Consider the following 14135-nt stretch of genomic DNA (forward strand, 5'->3'; position numbering starts at 1 on the left):
GTATTTAGAACCCATTATCTAATAGCCTATGTAGTGCGTATTATATGGGGAGTAGAAAGCTGTTTGAGATTGAACCTTTATTTTACCCAGCTTTCTTTATGCTTATCGTAGGACCCATGCAGGTGAAGAATGCTATCTTACATATCACTGTTAGATAAGCATACCTTAAAGCTCTGTGTTTTCACTGATAAGTAGCTTGCTCGAGTAGCTTGCCACTCAAGCAGGGAGGAGTGCACAATGCATAGATTAGTGGAGAATATGGTGTGTTGTTATGGTTCAACTATGGTTTCAAGCTGACGTGAAATGCTTACACATATGTAGTACAGGTTGGGTAGTGCTGGGTGATGCCAGCTTGAAAAAGCCAACTTACTGTTCTTTGTTTTCTTATTATTCTAAAGTCAAAACACTACACCTCCTACAGTTTTTAAGCTAGAACTACAAAACATAGAGCCTATACCCAAATAGATTACTTGTGCTTTTTAACCATTTTGGCTTATAGTGTTTGTGCACCATTCCTTGAAATGAATGGTTTTTCTCCATTGTAATTACATAGGAAATGCTAAAGCTGAGTCATTCCATTTTAACAGCATGCTTATTCATCTACCTCTGATTCCACCACAGTCAGTACTGTATATGCTCTTTAGCCAAATGTTTTTGAGCAATCCTCTTATGTCACCATCATGCAAGTAAGCTAGTAGCACCTTACCAACCACCTGGGATAGCATAGCAAAGACATTTCGACATCTTAGCAATTGCCTGGGATAGCATAGTAATAGCCTGGCAACCCCTGGAACACCATAAGCAGTGGCCTAGCAACAAACTTAGTATCCAGCAAGTATTCCATAGCAATAGCTTAGCAATACCTTAGCAACTGCACTGCTTGGGATACCATAGCAGTGCCCTACCGACACCTTAACATTTGCAGTGAGATGTCATAGCAACAGCTTAGCAAAGCCTTTATAACCACATGAGATACTATAGCAATGGCCAAGAAATGCCTTAAAAACCACCTGGGTGACTATATCAACAGCTTAGCAGTGCCATAGAAACTATCTGGTATTACTATATAAACCTATAGGTAACAGTCTAAAGTGTTTTGCAACTGTTTTAAATTTGAAAGTGTTATTTGCTGGATTTTTCACTGGTAGTAGCACTAGTATCTTCTCAGAGGTGGTCTCGTAGTGATCGCTTTCCATTGATGGGTGTAGTAGAGTGTGCTCATTGCCTGTGCAACAACAGATGGGCTACAGTCAGTAACTGAAAACCAAAATGCACCTATATGGAAGGTGTTTCTGTTATGATGGCCAATGGTTGTAAATACAAGGTGGGCACAGTATGATTACAAATCTGTGATTATACATTTTGTCATCATTTCCACTGTCAAGTGATCCATACAGAACCTGAGTACCCGAGCAGAGTTTAGTTACCCTGGGTGTTGAACCCAGACGTGTGGATGGAGCTTAAAATAGTGCAGATTGATGGATCAAATGCAGTCGTCACTGAATCACCACACATCACTGACATCAGACAACCACAATTTCTCAAACACTGCCTAGCCAGAATCACTATCTGTGGAGACTCATGTCACCAGTGCACTGATTTGTAACGAAGCAAAGATGGCAACAGTTTTAAAGAGGCTAGGAAATTAGGCTCTTAATACAGCTCGACACTCTTGAAACTGTGGTGATATTGACCGCCTCATCTTCAACAGCACTGTCAACTGTGGCATCCTTCAGGTTATCTGCAGGGACCTGAAGTGGGACACTAATTCAATCTCCCTCATGAAAAAAGCACAGCAGAGGATGTAATTTCTGCATCAATTAAGGAAGTACAATCTTCCACAGGAGATGTTGACTAAATTCTGCAGAGCTGTTATTGAGTCTGTCATTTGCACATCTATTACTGGTGGGTTTGACTCCAAACAAGACACAACAAGACTACAAAGGATATTTAGGACTGCAGAAGAAATTATTGGGTCTGACTTGGCCTCCCTCCAGGATCTGTACTTATCTCAGGTCAGGAATAGGGCAATGAAAATCATTGCAGTCTCTTTACGTCCTCGACACACTTTATTTGAACTTGTCCCCTCTGGTCGGCATTACAGATCGCTGGAAGCCAAAATAAGTAGACACAAGAACAGTTGCTTGCAACTCATCAGTATCCTGCCTAATATCAGTACTACATATCAGTATCTGTCAGATTCTCCTATCTCTTGCTTTATGGTTATGGAAGTGAGAATCAGCATGATGTTGAAGCGAAATACAGTTCTCCACTTGCATGCCGGGTATAGTGTCTCTTTTCTCCCACACTCCCTGCCTCAACCTTTCTTGCCTTCCCCTCTCTCTCTCTCTCTCTCTCTCTCGCTCTCTCTCTCGCTCTCTCTCTCTCTCTCTCTCGCTCTCTCTTGCTCTCTCTCTTTCTCTTGCTCACTCGCTCGCTCTCTTTCTCTGTCTCTCTCTGTCTCTCAGGCAGATGGGGCGGTGGAGGCAATGCGGCAGCACTTTCAGGAGGAGTCTTTGGAGTATGTCTGTAAGCTGCAGGAGATCCAGGAGAGGAAAAAGTTTGAGTGTGTTGAGCCTGTGAGTGCACACTTCAGCTTCTCACCATAGAAGAATTTTCTACAAGCATCCACCACATAAAAGTGCATATAGATACCCTTTTCAGTGGATGCAGTACATTTACACACTCAGAATTTAATGTCATGGGGTATATTATCTTCACAGACAAATTGGCTGATGAACAACTTTGACAGATTTTTATCAGACCAAGTGAACCGGTAGCATATACTACCACCAGTAAGGAGGGGAAGTTATTAGGTGGGTGAAGGTTAACAGAAGCCTTAACGTCCAAGTCATGTGAAGCCAGCCACAGTGTCTGTGGCACTACTAGCATTGCTTTTCCCTGTAGGGACTGGAATGTGAACAGTTTGGTTTAAAACTTGAGCAATGTTTTTGTATTGTTGTGTTTTGTATTGATGTGTTACACTCTGCACAGATTTTTAAGTCTTGAAACTATTGCACAAACACCCAAAAGGACGCTGCTGAGCATAAACAAATGCAAAATAATCTTTTATAAAGTATTTTTTATTGAAAAGATAACTGATTTGACTATTTATTTGTAAATAAGTGCAACTGCTGTATATATGAATGTCCAACACATGTAACTCTCTCTCTCTCTCTTTCTCTTTTTACCACAGATGCTGGCTTTCTTTCAGACTGTATTCACTTTCTATCATCAGGGATTCGAGTTGGCTAATGATTTTGACCATTACAAGAGAGCTCTACAGATCAATATTCAAAATGTGAGTGCAAACAGCAGCTCTTTGCTATTCACTTAAGCATCCTCTTTCTCAGTCCCCTGAGATTCGGTAATTGAATAATAATGTTTGGCAGAAGGGAAGTAATTGATTCCCTTTGAGTGGGAATTAAATTAAAGCCCATAAATAAAGCACTTGATGTAAATCAAAGAATGCTCCTGTTCCAGTAAATCTGAATGAGTGCAGTGGAAAGCTGTCTTTGGACTGTGTGAGTAAATACAAAGAAAGCTTCAGAGCCTCATTACAAACTCCTGCTGACATCTATTTCTTGTTTAGGTCTTCATCACTCACCAAGATAATGCTTCTGTACTACTTTTGTCATGATCATAACGCTAATTGAGTTATCCATGTTCTGCCCACAGATGTATCCTTTTATAGCAACTATTGATAAGTTGGAGAAGCTGTGCAGAACATGTGCAAAATCCCATTCAACTTAATGAGCAACTGTAACTCAGCTTTTTGTCAAATAGATTTATTTCATTATTAATTTCAAACTTATTTTATTATGTATTTTTACACCAATCAGTCATAAAATTATGATCTACACTCCTTGATCTACACTCATTTCTATATTTGCGCACTTTCTGCAGTTCCAGACTGTAGTCCATCTGTTTCTCTGCACTGTTTTTTAGCACCATTTTACCCTGTTCTTCAATGGTCAGGACAACCACAGAGCAAGTATTATTTGAGTGGTGGATTTTGAGTGGTGTTGTTGCGCTGTTACGGTCCTGCTATAGTTTTAAAACACTGCCCATTCACTGTCCACACCATGAGACACGCCTAACTTGTTGCTCTGCCTTCTACATGTAAGGTCAGAGACAGTAGCTCATCTATTGCACAGTTTGTATTAGTCATCCTCTAGTCCTTCATCGGTGCCCATAGGATGCTGTTGGCTGGATATTTTTGATTGGTGGACAATTTTCTTTCCTGCGTTGACCCTGAGGATGTTTAAAAACTCCAGAAGCACTGCTGTGTCTGATCCACTCATACCAGCACAACACACTAACATGCCACTATTATGTCAGTGTCCCTGCAGTGCTGAGAATGATGTGCCACCCAAATAATTCCTGTTCATTGTTGGTCCTGACAATTGTTGGTTAAGAATATATGCAGAGAAACAGATAGAGTACAGTTTGCAATTGTATAGCTAATAATTGATTTTTGTTCTGTAATTGTTTTTTTATGTAATCAGATTAATATTATCAAGAAGTGGTGGGAAAATATGTATTGTTTCTGTTGTGCCTAGCTTAAATAATTTGTAACAACATAGTCAAACTCAACAGCATAACCTTTTGGGGTTTATGATGAAAGCTATACCTGTGGTTTGGAGAGGATGGATTTGTGAGTTGTGCAGCTCAGCAGAGTTACATAAACGTTTAAATTGTTTCGTCATGTGCGCTAAATATTTGCTTTTTAATATTTAATTACTAACTACAACCCCAATTCCAATGAAGTTGGGACATTGTGTAAAACATAAATAAAAACAGAATTTCATGATTTGCAATGATCCTTTTCATGATCATGATCCTTTTCCCTAACCTATATTCAATTGAATACACTACAAAGACAAGATATTTAATGTTCCAACGGATAAACTTTATTGTTTTTTGCAAATATTCACTAATTTTGAATTTGATGCCTGTAACATGTTCCAAAGAAGTTGGGACAGGGGCAACAAAAGACTGGGAAAGTTGAGGAATGCTCAAAAAACACCTGTTTGGAACATTCCACAGGTGAACAGATTAATTGGAAACAGGTGAGTGTCATGATTGGGAATAAAGGGAGCATCCCTGAAAGGCTCAGTCGTTCACAAGCAAGGATGGGGGCAAGGTTCACCACTTTGTGAACAACTGCGCAAGTAAATAGTCCAACAGAATTTAGGGATTTCATCATCTACAGTCCATAATATCATCAAAAGATTCAGAGAATCTGGAGAAATCTCTGCAAGTAAGCGGCAAGGCAGAAAACCAACATTGAATGCCCATGACCTTCGATCCCTCAGGCGTCACTGCATTAAAAACCGACATCATTCTGTAACAGATATTATTACATGGGCTCAGGAACACTTCAGAAAACCACTGTCAGTTAACCCAGTTCGTCGCTCCATCTACAAGTGCAAGTTAAAACTCTGCCATGCGAAGCGAAAGCCAGATATCAACACCACCCAGAAACACCGCCGGCTTCTCTGAGCCCGAGCTCATCTGAGATGGACTGACGCAAAGCGGAAAAGTGTCCTGTGGTCTGACGAGTCCACATTTCAAATTGTTTTTGGTAATCCTGGACGTCGTGTCCTCCGGGCCAAAGAGGAAAAGGACTGTCCGGATTGTTATCAGCGCAAATTTCAAAAGCCAGCATCTCTGATGGTATGGGAGTGTATTAGTGTCTATGGCATGGGTAACTTGCACATCTGTGAAGGCACCATTAATGCTGAAAGGTACATACACGTTTTGGAGCAACATATGCTGCCATCCAAGCAACGTCTTTTTCAGGGACATCCCTGCTTATTTCAGCAAGACAGTGCCAAGCCACATTCTGCACATGTAACAATAGCATGGCTTCGTAGTGAAAGAGTGCGGATACTAGACTGACCTGCCTGCAGTCCAGACCTGTCTCCCATTGAAAATGTGTGGCACATTATGAAGCGCAAAATACGAGAACGGAGACCCCGGACTGTTGAGCAACTGAAGTACATCAAGCAAGAATGGGAAAGAATTCCACCTACAAAGCTTCAACAATTAGTGTCTTCAGTTCCCAAACGCTTATTGAGTGTTGTTAAAAGGAAAGGTGATGTAACACAGTGGTAAACATGCACCTGTCCCAACTTCATTGGGGAACGTGTTGCAGGCATCAAATTCAAAATGAATGAATATTTGCAAAAAACAACAAAGTTCATCCGTTTTAACAATAAATATCTTGTCTTTTTAGTGTATTCAATTGAATATAGGTTGAAAAGGATTTGCAAATCATCACATTCTGTTTTTATTTGTTTTACACAACATCCCAACTTCACTGGAATTGTGTTTGTAAATAATGAATGCTATTTGTTTAAATTGCTGTTGTTATTATAGCAGGTCAAGTTAATCTGCAGAGTCACTGTGAGCTTGGTCTCACCTGCAGTCTCACGCAGCTTACACGCTTATTTGGTCAGGAACTTTGCCACGAAGGAAGGGAGGTGGTGAGATAGGAAGCAAAAAAACTTTACGTAATTATGAGAGAGATGAAGTTAATAGGGGAAAACCAAAGGTCGTTGTTCTACTGGCCTTCCATTGTGTGTCTGACATATAGACCGGAAGGTTGAGGTCTGGCTTCTTATGTGTGTGCACATGCGCATGTGTTTATGGAACACTTCACTGCCGTTTTCTTAATTTGAATAAAAGGTGAAGTTATGCCACACTGTTGCAGCCTGATAGCAGGTAGAATTATGCGTCCCGGAAAACCAGGTGTTTGTTCAAGAGCCATTTCCCAAAGAATTCTAGGACTTCCTTTGACTTTCTTTGGACATCTACCAGACTTCATACTGTGGTGTAACCATTATACTGTGTGTGTGTGTGTGTGTGTGTGTGTGTGTGTGTGTGTGTGTGTGTTTTAGACGCGAAGTCGCTTTGAGGGAACACGCTCAGAGGTGTATGAACTGATGAAGAAGATAAAGGAGAATCCACAGGAATACAGACAGACCAGTCCAATCAGCAGTGAGGGCTACCTCTACGTCCAGGAGAAACGTATGGCCCTCCACTTAAACACCCCTATGTGTACACTTTTATCATTATGTTGGAGCTTCATTAACAGCTGTGCTCTGGTCAGACAAATAGGAACAGTTTAAATGTCCAACTTTCCCATTAAATGTCTTCAGGAAATGAATCGATAATTTATTTTTGAGGCGAGACACAGCATGTGAATAGGGTAGTATTTTGAAACAATGGATATCATAATGAATCTTTGTTAGCTTCTTACTGAATCCTAGTATTTGGTTTTGTACTGGATGTTTAGCAAAGAGTCACATTTAGGTAGGATTTAGGTATTAAACAATTTAGGTATTAAAATGTTTATTTGATTGTGAACAGCTTAACACATTCTCATAATTTTACAGCTATTATTAATGTCTTTCAGGTTATTTTGAAGTACCAGATCTAGCAGAACTCTGTAATATCTTTCAGGATAAGATTTAGAATGAACATGTAAAATTTTATGAATGCAGGAAATGTTTTGGGCTTCTGAATGTAGAGAAATACTGATTTTAGGGGTAGTGTTTTAAAATGAGTTTATATAAATGTTGTCGTTATTATAAAGAAAAAAATGCATCTTTTTAATGATACTTGACACATGATTGTGTCAGTGCGGGTGGGAGTAAGCCTCCATTTAGGCTGCAAAATGCACTTAGACCTGAGTGAAGCAAATGGACCCAGCACACTAAAAAAATACTGGGTTTAAATTTATCCAGAAATTGGAATAATTATCAATGAGAATAAAATAGTATTTTTTTTCTGCTCTAAAAAAGGAAAAATGATGGAGGAATTATTTTTGCAGTAGTGGAGTGTAGATTCTAGTGATTTGGTTATTAACAATATACATGTGCACTAGATCTGGGTGTGATTTAATAATATTTGGGATGAAAATTTCAGTTTAAAAAAATTTGATATGCGCAAAATAAAATCAGAGGTATTTTTCAGTGCTGTAGCAGAGTCACTCTGGAATTCAGATATAGATGCCTTTGGAAAACCATATTAAGCTTTCACAGTTTTTTGTGATATAACTCCTCTGAGAGTTGGGCACTTCAGCTGTAAATAACACATTATGTATACATATTATTTAATATTACTTTTCCTGTTCATTGGTAGGGATCAAAGGAAATTTCTTTACTTCTAAATGTTTCTAGACTAGAGGCAGATACCCAGTCAGTTTAGCTTGGTTTTATAATGCAACAAGTTCCAATTTCCAAAACACACCAGTATCTGTTTTCAGTTTCATGCACTCAAGAGCCATGCACAGGTAAACCTAGCATTACAGTATGTAGCAGTATGACTAACAAGCAGCTTCTTAACAGACTTATCTGTCTCGTAAAAAAAACAAACAAAACAAGCTGGCTATTGGGGGGGCATGCCTGCACACTTCTTAAAGGAACATGAATTCCAATTTTCCAACATGTGTAGTGACCCGTTTAACCATAAATCCTCTAAACATCATCATCATATTACTTGTCAGTCATCAATAATATATCCAGTTACATCACCTTATCAACCAGACCTAATACACAACAATAGTTTGTATTAGTGCGGTATTGCAACTGATCATGATCACGTAAACAGCATAGCTCAATTGTCATAGTCTGACTAAGGTCTTCGTAAACCTTAGCATAACTTGATTACAACATGTGGTCTGGGCTGATAGTGGTTGGTCACAGTATAGCTGCTTAGATTGCTCTACTAACTTACATGTTGGGCTTTTGGGACATTTGGGCCTGAAACTCCATTAGTGGTTTGGCAGAACATGAACTAAAGCAATTCTGAAGAAAGCAAACCTGGACAAAAATAATTTTCCAGTATGATTTTTTTTTTTTTCCTGATGTCATTTCAGCCTGTTTTGTGTACTAATGACTGAATAACAAACACTAAAATGTAACTTGCAGAAGTCATCACTTAAAGAGTTCTATAACCTCTGCAGGGCCTCCTCCATTTGGCTCCAGCTGGGTAAAACGGTACTGCACATTCGTCAAAGAGCAAAAAATTCTTCACATGATCACTTTTGATCCCAAATCCGGGGGCAAGTTTGTGAGTGATGATCTTATCCTTGCTTTTTTAATATTATTGTAGTGATCAGTTTGTTCGTCAGCATTTTCACATTCTGTTCATGGAAAAATGTCTTTCCAGGGTGAAACGGAATCGGTCACGCTCAAATCCTGCGTTCGGAAAACCACAGACACTCTTGACAGGCGGTTCTGTCTAGATATAGAGATAACAGACAGGTATGTCATCTGTGACTAATCAATATTTATGGACATTTTGGTAAATAGTCCTCTTGTCATTCTTTATCATCCAGCTAAAAAAATGTCCTAAGGCGTTCCTTGGTAGCTCTGATCTTAATTGCATGTGCTGTCGCATCTGCTTCTGGTCTAATCTGGTTTTCATTTCAGCCATAAACGCCTTTTGGGATTGCACAATATATTGTTTGTTGACTGTTATCACAATACTGGCAATTCTGATATCAGAGAACCTGCAAATCCAAAAAATGTAATTTGTCTTTACAGCCACATAGCATCTCAAGTGAAACCGTTTTCTGTGAATCCAAAGACACCTACATTAGAACTACGCAGAACATTGCAATTTAAACACATTACAATCTCAAAACAATCGCAACGTAGCATTTTATTCATATCATACTTCCCCAGTTCCTTGCACGCATGCATTCCAGTAACTGTTTCTGAAACTCAAGCTGTGGCATGTTAATACTGTCAGTTTTAGAGGAACAGAGAAAGAGATGTTTCTGTTTTCTCACAACTGGATTGTATAGCATTTTGGCAAGCTTTATACTTATACAATAGATAGTTCATTATGGCTTTCCAGGAATGCCCTGTGGTGGCATGTTAATGCTCTCTTTGGTCTTGTGTTGCTCTAGGTATTTAGATAAAGTAACTAAACTAGTTAGTCAGTCAATTAGTCAGTCAGTTAGGTATGTGGTCAGTTACTCAGTCAGTTAATTAGTTACTTAGTCAGTCAGTTAGTTAGTCAGTTAATTAGTCAGTTAATTACTCAGTCACTAAGATATGTAGTCAGTTAGTTAGTTATGTAGTCAGTCAGTTATGTTGTCAATTGGTTAGTCAGTTAGTTAGTCAGTCAGTCAGTCAGTCAGTCAGTCAGTCAGTCAGTCAGTCAGTCAGTCAGTCAGTCAGTCAGTCAGTCAGTCAATTACTCAGTCAGAAAGATATGTAGTCAGTAAGATATGTAGTCAGTTAGTCAGTTATGTAGTCAATTAGTTAGTTAGTTATGTAGTCAGTTAGTCGGTTATGTAGTCCATTAGTTAGTCAGTTAATTAGTCAGTCAGTCAGTCAGTCAGTCAGTCAGTCAGTCAGTCAGTCAGTTGAAGGAAAAAACGCAATCTTAGAAGAAATACAAATAAAGAATGCATTAGTGTGCTACCAGATTTCTCATTGAGGAAGTCCAGTTGAGTTTTACTGTTTTTGTGTTTAGTTGTGCTTTTATGAGCAAAAACGCTTTTGCACAGTAATATTTATGTTTAGATTTAGTCTTTATATGTGCTTTATCAGTTGATTATTATATTGGTAACATCAAAAAGAAAAAATAAAAGCTGTATAATACCAGAATAAATTGAGCATGACATGTTTGAGGTTGTGGCTTTCCCATTTGTAACCGGCACAAAAATAAGAAGGAGTGACACAGAATAAAACACAGATGGGTTTGGTTTATTTTTGGCTGCTGTTGTCATAAAACTTAAACAAGTTTGTGATTTATCAACATGTTTCTGTATCTCAATCAAGAATATAGTCAAGGCTTTATTTGAGGAGGCATGCAAGGGGATGCCACCCCCGTACTGGGAAAAAAATAAATAAATAAATCAAATGACCAAAAAAAAAAACAAAAAACACCCCCTTGTATAACTGCAGTCAAGGCACCTAACCCCCAATTGCTCCTCGGGCGCCATGGATAGGGCTGCCCACTGCTTCAGGCAAGTGTGCTCACTGCCCCCTAGTGTGTGTATTCACTAGCGTGCATGTATGTGGGTGTTTCACTGCATGGATGGGTTAAATGCAGAAGTCTAATTTCACCATGTGAAAACACAGTGACAAATGATTGTAAATTCAATTCATTCAACTGCCATTCCCCTTTCCTCCCTGAGAAATAAAGAAAGAAATAAAGAAAATTACAGTTGCACCGCACCACAATCCCCCTTGTTGTTTTTGTTTTGGGGGGTGGGAGAGTTTGACCACTGAGTAAACTGGTAAATAATCAAAATAATGGCATATCGCAATCACAGAATGTAGCATTATCATCACAACGTTATACTATGAGAGTTTTATTTATATATATATATATATATATATATTTATATATATATATATATATATTTATATATTTATATATATATATATATATATATTTATATATTTATATATATATAAAACTCTCATAGTATAACGTTGTGATTGCGATATGCCATTATTTTGACCAAACTTATTTACCAGTTTACTCAGTGGTCAAACTCTCCCACCCCCCAAAACAAAAATGCACCATATATACATATATATACACTCACTGGCCACTTTATACTTTATTAGGTACACCTTGCTAGTAAAAGGTTGGACCCCCTTTTGCCTTCAGAACTACCTTAATTCTTAATGACATACTTTCAGCAAGGTGTTGGAAACATTCCTCAGAGATTTTGTTTGGTTATTTGAGTTACTGTTGCCTTTCTATCATCTGGAACCAGTCTGCCCTTTCTTCTCTGACCTCTCACATCAACAAGGCATTTTTCACACAACTGACCGCTCACTGGATATTTTCTCTTTTTCTGACCATTCTCTGTAAACTCTAGAGATGGTTGTGCGCAAAAATCAAGTACTTTGAAGGTCTAAATGAAAATTTCATGAGTAAGAAGTAACTATTTACTCTTGGAAATGTAATTAAACAAAGTACTCTAGTATTCAGCTTCAACAATTATTCAGGAAAATGCAAAGGTCCAAAAATAATGCTCACAGTATGGTAACAAAGTACAGTGCCCTGTTAATGTTATTGTCTTTATTCTATCGACAGACCAGGCACTGTGCTGACGGTCCAGGCACTCTCAGAGGATGACCATAAATTCTGGATGCAAGCGATGGGAGGAAAAGAACCAGTGAGTGAATCAGTCCAGCTATTCAAGCTTAGACATTAAGGCTATATTCCAACCTCCATCCCTTTGTTTACTGACAAAACTTGTATTGGCTTCTGACTTGGGTCAAATTTAAATCATTTTTCTTTCTTTCTTTTTTAGCCCCGATGTTCCACATGTCCCTTAAATAGAATTGTGGATCTTGTGGTTTCAGTTAACAATAGCAGTTCCTTGTTTGGATAGCATGGCTTGTGCAGCAAAAAAAAAAAAAAAATGTTAAAAAGAGCTTGATGATTAATGTCGTTCATACAGGTGCACTATCTGGGGAGGACGTATTCAAAAGAAAGAGGAAGTAAGTCTCTTTTCACTGGCAGAAAAGTCTTTCTTCTATTCTAAATTAAATTTAGCATGCTCAGCACAAGAGAATATAACTTTGATAACGCTAGCAGCAGTTTTTATTTTCAACTTTATGAAATTGTTTAACTTAAGCAAACTGGCAGAATCCTGCACTTTTCCAACAAGATCCTGTTCTTTTTCAAATTTGGAGTTAGCACTCTTTCCAGCAACTTTTGGAGCAGCTCTGGACGTATTAGATCAGGTATCAGCTCTGAATATCTTAAAGTTATACTATATGTCCAACTGTGTTCAGATACCCCTACTAATTGGTGCATTCACTTGCAGTTTCACCCATTGCTGACACAGCTTTTGAGTTTCTTTACACATAAAGCTTGTATAATCTCCATAGAAAAACACTTACCATAGAGTGGAATGCTCTGGAGAAGCTTGGACCTGAACCTAAGGTCACCATGCCCCATGCCAAGCATGGCTAGGGTGTAAAGCCCCCCAGCTTTGGGCTGTGGAGCAGAAATGCTTTCTCTGATGAGTTGGGTTGGAGTTTGTCATCCAGAACTAATCACCCAACATCAGTATCTGACCTCTGAATGCTCTTGTAGCTGCATGTAATCAAATCCTGACAGCAGTGGTCCAACATAGAGACTGTTACTGCAGCAAAGAGGTACAAACTCCCTATTAATACCCTTGATTTCAGGAGATACATTGGTTAAGCAGGTGTCTGCACACTTTTGGACATACAGTGTGGCTTTGATCTGGCCAACAATTATGCCAAGTGGACAGTTCTGTCCAGATAAAATTGATATCCTGGACAGATAAGATTTACAGCCAAACAATCTGATAAATTTGCTTGTATTTGCACTGATATCAGCTGCATATTATGTACACCACCCCACATACTGATTCTGAAGCAGATAATTTCCTTCAACCAATGCCTCTGACCAATCATCAAATGCCAGTGCCAAGTACATAAATTCAAACAGGAGAAGCTTATTTGATCTAAGCATGTCACAGTGCTGTCTAAATGCATTCAAATGGCCATAAAGAGGCTAATACAGATTTTCCTCTTTCTGCAGTTGATGCCCAGCTGGATGAAGTTGGCGTGAATTTTGTGAGAAGCTCCATCAATGCTATTGAGACGAGAGGTAAAATTGTGTATTTAAATTCTTACATAACTGAAAAGCCATAAAAAATTGGCAAGCCAAACCAAGTGTTACAGTCAGTGCCACAGTGAGTCATAGCTGTGTCCTGACCAGTTCTCTGTAAAGGGGATGAAGCTGTAGACCTACAGGGAGCGAAGTTCAAAATGACGGGAAGCTATATCAGATGTGTATCCATGACCCATGTACACCATTTAGGAGGATTTGTAAACCACAGGATATCAGCCTAATTCGGTCTACTTTGCTGATTTTATAATGACAGAAATATTATTAAAGTTTACAGTTTTGTGCAAAGGTTTAGACACCCTTAGTCAAGTTACACATTGATTTAAAAAATGTTAGGCCCATATAAGGTGTGCCTTTAATGTCATTTCCAAAGAAAAAGAACAGTACGAAACAGTTCAATCAAAGCAAGCTTTGTGGGGTTTATTAGGTATTCTTTTACCACAAAGTGCTCAGGAAGCAAAAGGGCCATATCCTACATTTTT

The 14135-nt window shown here is 38.6% G+C and overlaps 1 protein-coding gene across 3 annotated transcripts in view; it reads left to right on the forward strand.

Annotated features, from left to right (window-relative positions):
• Positions 1 to 14135, forward strand: part of arhgap10 (Rho GTPase activating protein 10) — a 127230-nt gene that overhangs the window by 46696 nt on the left and 66399 nt on the right. For 2 of the 3 annotated variants that reach the window (XM_037538884.1, XM_037538883.1), the window contains exons 6-14: positions 2469 to 2579; positions 3197 to 3301; positions 6906 to 7035; positions 8975 to 9081; positions 9181 to 9275; positions 12079 to 12160; positions 12449 to 12488; positions 12684 to 12734; positions 13564 to 13632. In XM_037538884.1, coding sequence (XP_037394781.1) covers positions 2469 to 2579; positions 3197 to 3301; positions 6906 to 7035; positions 8975 to 9081; positions 9181 to 9275; positions 12079 to 12160; positions 12449 to 12488; positions 12684 to 12734; positions 13564 to 13632 — 790 coding nt within the window. The remainder of the gene's footprint in view (positions 1 to 2468; positions 2580 to 3196; positions 3302 to 6905; positions 7036 to 8974; positions 9082 to 9180; positions 9276 to 12078; positions 12161 to 12448; positions 12489 to 12683; positions 12735 to 13563; positions 13633 to 14135) is intronic. The other variant, XM_017701444.1, reaches the window with a different exon arrangement.

This window comes from Pygocentrus nattereri, chromosome 5 (assembly GCF_015220715.1).
Source record: "Pygocentrus nattereri isolate fPygNat1 chromosome 5, fPygNat1.pri, whole genome shotgun sequence".
NCBI lineage: Eukaryota > Metazoa > Chordata > Actinopteri > Characiformes > Serrasalmidae > Pygocentrus > Pygocentrus nattereri.